Source organism: Phodopus roborovskii, unplaced genomic scaffold, assembly GCF_943737965.1.
Source record: "Phodopus roborovskii unplaced genomic scaffold, PHOROB, whole genome shotgun sequence".
Taxonomy (NCBI): domain Eukaryota; kingdom Metazoa; phylum Chordata; class Mammalia; order Rodentia; family Cricetidae; genus Phodopus; species Phodopus roborovskii.
The window spans coordinates 23,318,389-23,330,432 of NW_026126469.1; the positions used below are offsets into that span (position 1 = coordinate 23,318,389).

Sequence of the window (12,044 nt, forward strand, 5' to 3'; positions counted from 1 at the left end):
TTCACCATGCACCAGATGACCGGAGTGATTCTGTGTCTCCCAGACTCTGATTGTCCATGATCCTCCTTCTGAAGCCACACGGGTCTTTCCTATTACAAGAGCTCCTCCATCAAATCGATACCACTGTGTCCTAGTGAGTCCTGTCCAGTGGGCAGTGATTTGGTATGGTGACAAAGAGGCTATTCTTTCTCTGATTTGTGATAGCATAGATGTAGTCCAGGTACAAGTGGCATTTATCTGGGGACAGGGGTTACACCACATGGTTTTAGTTTAACCTTCTGCCCAGTGCCTCAAACCAGCGTTTGCACTTAGTTAATATTTACTGCATTTGTGTAATAAGTGTAGCAGCAACTTGCTTTATTAGGACTTTCACACAGGCTTTTAGAGTATCTGTTTAACTGAAAACTAAATATTATATAGCACTTAAATTTGGGATGATGACAGAGCATGGTAAATGCTCTTGAGCAGCACTGACTACTTCACAACTTCTTTTCTGTTCTACGCATATTGTTTCCATGGCCTGTTGAGGACAGGGTAAGACTATATGCAAGAGAGAGTAAAGGACTGGTTGGAGAAAATAAAATCTAGTACTTGCCCTGAAGGGTAAAAACATGAATAAGCTAGAGAGGACACCGGCACTGAAAAGCTAAACTTGTTATTAATATAAATAATAAATAGGAGTGTAAGCGGAGCCGAAGCATCCCTAACTCACAAGAACAAATTATCTTTTCATGGTACTCTTGTTACTATTATTGACATGTTTTACAGTATTTACTTTTTATGTCTATGGGTGCTTTGCCTTATGTTTGTATATATACCACCTATGTCCCTGGTTCCCTCAGAAGAGGGCGTTAAATCCCCTAGAATTGGAGTTACAGATGGTTGTGAGCCACTATGTGGGTACTGGAACAGAACCCATGTCCCCTGCAACAGCAAGTGCTCTAAGCCACTGAGCCCTCTGAAGCCCTGAGTGACTGGCATTTTTACTTTTCCTTTGTTTCAACGTCAAAATATAACATTCCAGTTTTCAGAAAAGCATATCTATAATTCTACTTCCTTAATCTTTTTTGTTTTCTACATAGCTTTCAGTCTTTGTGCCAATGCATTAGTTTTTTAAAGAATGTTTTCTGTGGTGCCTTGCTTCTGAGCATGTTATTGTTTCTGAGTTGTCCTAGGAAGACTGTTTGAGGTGAGGGGGCTCAGAATTCCGAACGACTCCAGGAATTCTAATCTATGTTGTTCAGAAGCTGGCCACATGGCTGGGCAGTTCCGGGACAGCATGTTCTCAAGTTTAAAAGGTCCAGTGCGGATGTGGAAGCAGAAAATGGCTCTGGGCTGTAAAGCGAGACAGAAACCCAAATGGGAAAGGAAAGGCAGTAATGTAGCTCAAATAAGTAAAGCAATTTCAAATGTTATGAAAGTCTCTCCAATGTAATCACAGCAAACAAGGAGGAAAAGGTAAAACCCATCTAAAGTAACAGCCGCCAGTGTCCAGGCACTTCTACACTCAGTATTAAAGGCAGTCTACGGGGACTTTAGCAATGTAAGGGGCCTCTTAAAACACTGGGGAATGGCAAGCATGATGGCAGGCCTGTAATCCCAGGACTTGGGAGATGAATGCACCCTATTTTTTAATTAAAATGACATTAATCACTTTCACCCTCCATCTGGTCTCTCTCTAGCTCCTCCTAAGGCACCCTATATAAAAACCCTCCCATGTCGTCCTCACTCTCAAGTTGATAGTCTCTTTTTCGTTATTAGGTACATATGCATGTCTATGCATATCTGCATATACATAAATGTATATGTATATCTATCATCTGTATATCTGTCCATCCATATCCATCCATCCATTCATCCATCCATCCATCCATCCATCCATCCATCCATCCAACCATCCATCCTGGAGATATAACCTGCTCATTTTGCTTTTTTGTTGTTTGTGCATAGTTTCAGGGCTGACAACTCAGGGCTGACAACTCTGCATTGGACAACCAATAAGGGAACTCATCCCTGGGGTGAGGCTAATTCTCCTTGTAAGATTCAATAGTGACAATATTGGTTATTAGGTCTTTTTAGGTTAGTTGGGTTTCAGGAGGTGTTACAAACGGCCAAACAGAGTAGGGACTGTCTAAAAACTGCATCCAAAAGACACGTTAGGTTTGAGGGAGGCTGCTCAGATCCTGCCCTGACAGAGTTCTGGGGGGCAGAGCAGGTGGCCCGAGCACCGCTAGCTGTGCGTTTTGCGGGTGGCCGCCAGGCGTCGCGCTGGAGCCGCGGTTGCCCTGGAGACCGCTCAGCGAGTGGGCAGGCGGGCGCTGAGCCCCTGGCTGGGGAATAGCTGGCGGGAGCCTGGGGGAGTGGCTGTGGCGGCTGGTGGTGGCCGCGGCGGCCGGCGAGCCCGGGACGCCCGAGCCTGCCCCGAGCCTCGGCGGAGCGGAGCGGCCTGGGTGCTCCCGTGTCCCGCTCGGTCCCTGCTGCACCCCGCCGCCTAGGAGCCCGGTGGACGGCGGCTCCCGCGGCGGCTCCGGTATGACTCGGCGGCGCTCCGCTCCGGAGTCCTGGCTGCTCCTGTCGCTGCTCGGTGAGTAGCCCAGCCCGGCCCCGTGCGCCCGGCCGGGACCCAGCCTGTTGGCTCCCACAGAGGCTGGGAAGTGGCTGCCCCGGCCGGTGGTGGATGGTGGAGGCCCGCGTCACCCAGGTGTCCCCGAGCGAGCCAGCGCAGTAACCCCTGAGAGGCTCCTGGCCGCCACTTCCCAGAGGGAACTCTCGCGCCGGTCCAGTTAGAAAATCGCGTTTAGAATCGCTCGCCGTTTACTAAGAAGACTCCTGGAAAACTTTGTAGCTTTTCCGCAGCCTTTTAGAAGATGGAGATTTTTAGAAAGAATTAAATTGATTAAAGTATGTTCGCAATTTTTAAAAATGTAGCTTCATTATAACATTTAAAACACATGCAAGATTAACCATTCACATATATACATATATACACACACACACATATATATTTATTTAATGCATCAGTCTACTCGATTAAACCGAAAAGCAAAGTTTATTTACACTCTTAGTTTTCATAACTGAAGGACCAAAGTTGCCTCATGAAAGTACATAGAATGTAGCAATATGAGGAAGAATTTAAAAGCATTTGCTTATTCACATTTACTTTAATATTTCTTGTGTTTTGTCTCCCCCCATCATATGCAGGCTCTGAATTTCATTTTATACAATGCCCCCTTTGTGTGTGCATTGTTTCATGGAGTTAAGTTTTCTGTCTCAACTAATTGGTTGCCGAGGTTTACGGAAATTTGTTCTGAAGGCTTTTATTTATCAAGCTAGTTTAGTGGTGTAGAGTGCAGTGACTAACTGTATTTTTCTCTAGATATCTCTGTAGGTTTCCAGTCATTTTTTAAAATGGCTAATCTTAAAGTAACCCAATTTTAGACTGTTTGCCTAGTAGAGGAGAAAGCGTAGCAAAACATTAAGCATACCTTTTTTGGTAGATGCCAGGGAAACATGAGAGTTCTGAGTTATTGGAGCTCAGTAGCCATATTTCTAGTGACAATATACAGATAAGTCATATGCACCAATATGTACTTTCATGCACTTGGGTTTCCAAATTGAATTTGCCGTTACCACTCTCATCAGGCCTGTAGAATTCTCTACCCTTCTTACAACCCTTGAGCACATCTGGAATGTTATAAATGTTGCTTTAAGGACAGCTGTGATGGGGATTGTCCTTCTGTATGCTGTGCCTATCAGCTGAAATGTTTTTGATAGGGAAATCTATTGTTAAATTTGGCTCATTGGCCAATAGAGTTTGGGTATGGGTTGATTTTGAATTTATTGGGCAGTACTTTTAAAGGGGTAATTTCATTTCTAGAATCAGCCAGGCACAGTCACCTGATTTATGCCTTTGCTTTGGGTAGAACTATCACTACTCAGTACTAGAGTGCTTCTGAAGGCTTCCAGCGTAGTTTCCATCTTCCGGATAGTCTATTCTGTAGAGCCACTTTCATCCTTAAAAAAACATGTCCTCTGTTCAACAGATACTTTCTGCTGCCACTGGGTGCATGAGGGCATCTGGTGTGTGGGTGGGGGGAGAATGGGGGAATATCAAGTTTGTCTGCAGCCCTCATGAGATTGGGCTATCAGCATGCCCAAATCATGTATGGTGTGACAGATAAGTGATGAGTAGTGACATCAAGGACTGTTTATTCACTGCGGAGTTAACTTTTGATCTGGACTTGGGTTGTGCAGAATTTAGGTGATCTAAACTGAGAATGGTTGGGCTTCCGTAGCTGAAGGAACAGTGGGAGCAGAGCATATATGGAGGGGAAGTTCAGGGGCATGTTCTTGAGAGGGCAGACTTCTAATTGGAGGAGCAGAGAAAGGGCAGAGGGAGGGGTGGAGATGGTAGGTAAAGTGCTAGTTAGGGCTTGGGAAAGGCCTCAGGGCAGTTTCCTTATGTGCCAGGGCAGGAGGGTGTGCTGAGGGAGGGAGGTGCTGTTTTTCCGGTGTCCAGGAGAATATTGTGTCCCAACTGAGCTCTTGAACCAGGCAGTGGCAACATTGGTTTGAGTGAATTGTGGTGTGTCTGTTATAAAGGGGGGTGGTTGGGTAGGTGGACTCTGGATAAGTGACCGGCAGCAGTGATGCAGGGTTAGGGTTAGGGTTAGGTGATACAGGGACAGCACACCACTAATAGAAGGGCCTCTGCAGTAAAAGAAGGAAAACTGGTGTCATGACATTGCTGTTAATTTTGTTAATTAAGTTCATAGGGAATTTTGTTAGAAAAGTTTACTTCGGTGTAATTCCATCAATGGCTTAGAAGTAGTTTATACGAGCCAGGTATGGTGGTGGTGCACACCTTTAATCTCAGGGCTCAGGAGGCAGAGGCAGAAGCAGGTGAATCTCTGTGAGTTCAAGGCTAACCAGGCCAGCCAGGGCTACATAGTGAAACTCGATATCTGCAAGTGAATAAGAAATATCTGAACTATTTCTTCTATCGGGGATTCCTTTATAATAGCAGATAGTTTTAAAGGCCATATCAAAGCGCCTTGAATTTTTTAGTGTTGGCATTTTGAGAAGTTGATTGTAAATTCCCATTTCCCAGCTTTAAATTTAAGTATGTAACTGTTTTGGGAAGATTTCACTTTTTAGTCAGATCTGTAGTTTGACCCTCTTGAAAGATGAGAGATACCATGTGAAGATGCTAGAGAAGTTTAGCTTGCTCAGTCTGCAGTACTTAGGAAGTGGTTTAAAGTTAAGTCATTCAGAGTTCTTTATGATGTCATGCTTAGAAGTGTCATCAGATCCTAGGTGATGATGCAATGGCAAAGGCGTTTGTTTGGGCTCTTAGCCCCTGGTAACGGTAAATGGCACATTTTCAAATGTGTTTTCACACTTCAGTAGTGACAAGGTGATGTGTTGGGGCACAAGATTCTGTATCCTCCCAGTAACAGGAAATGTGGGATGGGCAGTGTTCCCTGGAGTTGGAACAAAGCTGGGGAATTGTTGCTTTGGCTTTCAAATTCTCTCTAAACCTGCTATGGTGCATGTGTGTGATCCCAGCATTTGGGAGGCCAAGACAGGAAGATGACGAGTTCTAGACCCTCTTAGTCTGAACCACATAATGAGTTCTATGGTCGAAATCTGCGCTATACAATGAAGCATGGTCTCCGTTCCACCCTTTTCTTCCACCGATCTCCTCTAGAAGCACTTTATTTAAAATAAAGGTTCTAGGTCTATTGTTATCTGGGCCAATAATTTATTTTGCCTCCCTCAGCTTTTACCTATGTTTGACATTTTGAAATAGGAATTCTGAATTTCTAGCCTTGTCTCTTGCTGTAAGCACACACCACAATTTCCCCCTTGATGAAGACTAGCTGGCACCAACAGGTCTCAGCCTGCACTCCAAGAAGAGCACCCCTCCCCACCATCTGGAGGGTGTCAGGTCCTCTCCTGATCATATGTCTGTGAACAACTGGTTCAAGAGAGGTCGCCAGTCCCTGGGTAGGCTTCCAAAGCCATCTGGGTAGTTGACATCCCCTGTGTAGGACTTCGTGTGTAAGAGCGACTATGGCCATGGCTTGCATTTGTTGGAGACATGAGAAATCAGAAGGAGAGATGCATTTTCTAAGTTGCAGATGAGACCTTCCCCAGCGCTCTGCCCCATCGTACCACGGCCAGCATCATTGATTGTGTAGCTGCTAAGCTGTGTGGCTCTGTCTTGCTCCTGTATTACAGGAAGAAGCGGATTGTAATGATCATCCCTCAATTTTTATGATTAGGTTAGGATGAAACCAATACATATTTGCAGGTGTGGATATAGGCTGCTTTTTTTTTTTTTTCCTTTTGGAAGAGGGCCCTCATTTTGATTGACTAAACTTTTGGATCTTAAGATGTAGGTAAACTGATATTAATGGTGTACTTTCTTGGGAAGAGTAAGTAAGTTTAAATCCTGGAAGCACTGAGCTCAGGAAATAAGTGTACATTTTTTTTTTAGAAGAATTTTCAGAGAATTAGGTTAACATTGGCTTTGGCTGATGTAGGTCAGGATTTGGGGATCAAGTACAGTATATTTGTGAATAGGAACATAGATGCCATGTTTTCATTGAGGGTGACAGGTACACAGGGTGACGTAGTGAGCATAACGTTATCTTAATGGAGCCACAGCTTGGCTAGTCCTAAAATCACTAGTTCAAAATTTTAAAAATTTGAAAAAAATAAAAGCGTGTTGGAAATCTCACCACTGGAAACAAAACAAGGTTCTCCTGTAGAGGATACCCCCTCCCCACATCCCTGTCCAAAGTCTCATGGTTCACATCCCTGATTATGCAAGTTTTCTCTACTGTCTTCTTGCTAATGTCCACTCTTGTCATTTGTTTTTTCTCCCCCTTCTCGCCTGTTTTGGAGTATGTCATGGCTTTCTGATGGTAGCATCAAATTCTCCGAGGGTAAACAGGTTAGTCATTCTTGGCTGCATCTAGTTATTCATTGTACCTAGTTAAAGTAGTGATAAAAAAACAACAACCGGTACCATAAAAACAGATGCAGAGAGCGTCTCGGCATCTGGGCATTGGTGGGCATATGAGGGAGGCTGAGAACTACATGGGCTATTTCCTCCTTGTTCTATGCAGGTCACTCTGTGCATGTTCTTGGAATACCTGAAAAGAATATTGCTTTCTTTTTGAAAAGAAATGTGGACTCTGTTGTCATTTTAGGAATTGGTTTTTGCCTCCTGTCAGTCTATATTATAATTATACATATGTAATACACATTATGTATGATTTATAAATTATACTAAGGTTTTGCATACATTTTGTAGAAGAGGTGACAGAGTTACCTTCATAATTTCAAATAAATTCTGTGAATTGTTTGGAAATATTAAAAATATAAGGACTTACAGCTTTTGACTGATTCTTACCTTATCTGTGATTTTGTTGATTTTTGAAGTATGTTTCCCCCTGTTTGCTCTTGTAGTAAAATAATCTCAGGCTTTTGGCAATTCATTGTAACCTGAAGCTTCCTACTTCCATACCTGGTCCATTGTCAAACCCTTAGGTTAGAACTTACTTTCTAAGAAAGCAAGAGTCATTTATGTGTAACCCCATTAATAGTCCCTCCTCCCCATCAGTGCTCCTCCCATCAGTGCTCCTCCCATCAGTGCACCTAAAACTCTGGAGGCTCATTTTAGAAATGGTGTCTTAACTAAATCAGGTGGGGGCTTTATGTCATCTGTCCCCTGGGATTGGGCATTATTTTATTATTCCCTCCTAATTCTTTCTCTTCATTCATAGTTTACACTAGTTGTGACTCACACGCTAACATCTTCTCCATCTGCAGGGTTGGTTATGCCCTCTCACAATGTACTTGAGGTGGTTTAACTATCTGCCAACACCAAACATCTATCACAGAGCTCCCTTGTTTCTTTGGACTAGGAGCATCGCTGTTAATTAGGCACATCAGTCCCTGGGTCAAGATCATCTGTCAGTACAAAACACACAGCAACACACAGGCCAAGGCACACTAACACAACTCCTGTGATGCCAGCATCTTCATGTAGGGCTATTGTTTTAGGCTTTCATTGGTTAAACAATTTGCAGTGTAGCTGACTTACAGTGTTACCCTTGTGTAAACATAGGTTGCTATACCAGGCTGGTCAAGACTTAAGACAGTAGGGTGTGTGTGAAACGTGATACCCAATTGCAAAGATATTTCTGGCCTTAAAGATTGCAAAGGGTCACAGAGTGCTTTGTTTATGTATTTCCTGCACTGGAAATTAGAAATGAAATCACCCAGAGACTCACTTAGAAACAACATATTTTCCTGACAATTATTCCCACCCAAACCAAATAACACCAGTGTTTCTCTTTGATAGTTTTAGTAGTTTCTTTAAAGTCTGATTAATTAGCATGCACCTGCTTCTGCCTTATCTGCATTATAGTCCATTGTTTTGGTTTTGCCAAAGTTAGGAAACTTGTCTGACCCGGTATTTTTATATAATTTTGGATACTCTTTATATTATTCTAAAATGTGATATAATTTTGGGTGCTCTCACTATCCTTCCAAAATGTGGTATGTTTGTTAAAGATTGGTTGCAATGTGGAAATTGGGCATCTCTTTAATTGTTTCACATTTACTGTCTCAAAATCTATTGGTTAGTCTTATACTTTGAGTAGGTCATTCACACATACATCTTTTTTTTTTTTTAATAACATTATACCCCAGCTACTGGAAAATACCAGTTCATTGGCTTAACTGTTGATGTATATTATACTATAGACTTTAAGGAAGACAGTTGTCACTCTAGATAGGAATTTTGTGATGTTTTAATACTTGCTCCAGTTTTATAACACCGGCAGCAGACAACTGGAAAGGTTTTACTTTGCCCAGTTTCCAGAAAACGTCTGTCGGGTCTTGAATCTCAACCACTATCCTTTGTCTGTGAGCTGTTCTTAGTGTTGAACTAAGAGAATAAGAGAATGAATGGTGTATTCTCCGAATTCTGAGCACACATGGTTATGGTGTGCTTTCCCTTGGGACAGCCATTTTCCTTAGTGTGTACTGTATGTGACTGATGTGTGACATGGAATACTATTAAAGGAAAGGGTCAGGAGCTAGCTAAATTACAGTTTGGTTTTCATCAAGGACATGGATGAGACTAGATTTCTTCCACTCACACTGGTGAGTGTGTAATGGGGAGGAGGCCAGGGCCTGCCAGTACAACTTTCTGTAGCGTCCTTGGCCCAAGTGATAAGGTACCAGCAGTTTCACCCACCGCATCCTATGCGCCACCCCTGCAGATGTCAGCACAGGGTGGGAGGGAAACAGTGCTCTAATGTTACTAAGAATGTCTGTTTTCATCCCACAGACTTTCTGAAAGGCTGTGAGGCTCATGTCTGCTCTCGGTCTGCTAGTATTGCGGCAATGGGATTCTTTTATTTTGGAGACATTAATCAAGCTATATGTATATGCTTATTTTTATGTTAAAAATTTTCAAGGGTAACGTCGTCATTTATTGTACATGTATATAAGCAATGATTCAATCCTGACTTCCACCCACAGGATGCCTTGGTTTTCTGTGCATAGGTCTAGACTTTATTGTTAGCAGAAAACAAACCCACACACAGATGAGTTTCTTCTTAAAAAAAATCTGTCTGCGACATAATGGTTTGTAATTTATTTTTAAAGCTCTGCAAGTTAATGCTAGACCCTCTTCCCCATCGGTAATATGCATTCATTTCTTTCTTTAGGTAGCACTTTAGACTTCATAGCACATAAACACCATGGTTTAATTCCTCATCGCTGTGCCTTTCTAGTGCCTGTATGTTTTTGATATCAGTGATATTGTAGTGAACATGATTGTTCACTATACAAACATGTTCAGCCTGTACATCTGTGTCTAAGTAACATTTCTATAGGTCAGCTTACCCAGAGTAGAAATACTTGCATGTGCACATCTAGCTAAATTATTGGGGGGGGGAAGAGAACTGTTCAAAAGTTCATGCACTTTTCTAGTCGGCCAAACTGAGTTTAAAATGAGCATCTTGCTATTTATTTTTCCTGTGACCTTATGGATGTTATGTAACACACAGACTTGAATTTATCTTGTGAAGGAAAAGGACTTCTTTCTTATGCTGAGGAAAACTAAATTGGACAATACCCTGCATTAATGGGGGGTCTAACATAACACCTGGCATATAGCCGATGCTTAGGGGCAATGCTTGGCCCTTTTAGGTCAGGGAGATGAGTGGTCTGTGCAGAGTACACACTGGAGGAGTAACCTGGGCATGTCTTCTCCAGGCTTGCAGCTACATGGGGGATGGAGGAATTAGATTATGGAATCTATCCTTTTAGTTTCTAGTGGTAAGGTCATCAGTATCAAAACAAGCTGAAGATATTTTTATGGCTAGTTTTGAAAGGAAAATTTCACAAAAATAGTTATTGGATATTTTTTCCTTCCCCCTCCTCCATCCATAGTAAGATATCCTGGTGAGTTCTAGGTGGTTAGACTATCTCCATCTGTTGTGAAGATTATAAAAAGTAGTTAAGATGTAAATAATATTGTTTTTACTTTGAGACTGATGTCTGCTCGTTTAGCAAGATGTACCTTTGCATCCCACCCCAACCTCAGATGTTACACAGATTCTCTGTCAGAAGAGGGCATGAATATGGTGAGCATCTTTTTATTGAAGTGGCTGCATCTGATGCTTTTGCTCGACTTGAAGGTATTTGTGTTTGTTTAAGACAGGCAGATGTCTGAGTTTTACCTTGTAGCCCGGATGGAGAAGCTTTTCCCTGTTGGAACATTGATTAAAAAATAAGAAGCCATAAGCTTTAAGACAACTTCAAGCTGTAGCTACCCAAAAGACGACTGGTTCTTAAACTGAAAGCTTTGAGGGGTGTGGCCAGTCTACTGTTTGATGCCAGTTGTGTTATTGATGGGCATTGTGCCATTAGTAGTGTTTCCAGGCTGTTCTTTTGTGTTTTAGTGGAAGATGATGTTTGCATACAAAGCCAGACGGTCTCTAAGATGTGCAGAATCAGTCAGGCTGATAGGGCCAAAACAACTTTGTGATTCAGACACCTATCTCCTAATATGTTACCATGCTAAAAGAACCTTTTTTTTTTCTTCAGGTGAATACATTATTCCCAAAGCTAAGCCATACCAATAAGAAGTGATTCTTAGGCTTGATAGCCAAGACCACCACAGAAACTTAAACATGAGTCATTTTCCTGAAAATACTTCCTGGAACTGTGAATGAATTGTTCTTAGTTTGCAGTTTCAGTGGCTTCAAAACATGTAGTTGTCTCTTGGTCAATTTGTGTTGCTAGGTGCATTCTTATGATGCACAGTCCTTTGAACAAATAAGTTGTGTTCTTGCCCCACACCCTGTGCTTGTTTTGAATGAGAGGCTCAAATTGTCTTTGTCATTAAGGAGAAAGTGTACCGTGGGCTATCGAGCAGTAGGGTCCCTTAGAGTCCTTTAATTCCGTAATGTCCTTGATCTGATGGAGGGACTTGGTAAATCTCTTCACGATTTCCATGACCAAGCCATCTGCCTGCATTAAAATAAATCAAATCTGCTTACTCCTCAGTGTCTAACAAACACTCTATAAACTGATGATGATGAAGTGCGTGAACACAAAAATAATTTGCACTCTTCAGCACTTCCTCCCAAGTTCTCCGCCCAGATCCTCTTCTGTAGTGGCAGTTGGCAGCCCGGCTCTCTATGACTGGAACAGAGGATGCTCGTGCCATTCCCCAGCCTTTTATTTCCCAACAGTGGCTCATAAACCAATTCAGATTTCACAGTCTGACCTTTGGGAACCCTTCAAATACATTAAGGGGAAAAAAATCACATTTCACATATGACATTTTACATAGATATTGTGGTGGTGTGTGTGTGTGTGTGTGTGTGTGTGTGTGTGTGTGTGTGTGTTTAAAGCCCAGGTAGACTGATTTTTGCTCTTGGCCCTGTTTCTGATATTATCTAGATCATAAGCACTGTTGATTGTGGCTGTAGCATACTCTCCAAGTGCCA

General features: G+C 42.4%; 1 protein-coding gene across 2 annotated transcripts in view; it reads left to right on the top strand.

Annotated features, from left to right (window-relative positions):
• The first annotated feature begins 2,316 nt into the window (after positions 1 to 2,316).
• Positions 2,317 to 12,044, top strand: part of Igsf11 (immunoglobulin superfamily member 11) — a 112,403-nt gene continuing 102,675 nt past the window's right edge. Inside the window, exon 1 of one of the 2 annotated variants that reach the window (XM_051191470.1) lies at positions 2,317 to 2,584. In XM_051191470.1, coding sequence (XP_051047427.1) covers positions 2,533 to 2,584 — 52 coding nt within the window. In that variant the 5' untranslated portion in view covers positions 2,317 to 2,532. The remainder of the gene's footprint in view (positions 2,585 to 12,044) is intronic. The other variant, XM_051191468.1, reaches the window with a different exon arrangement.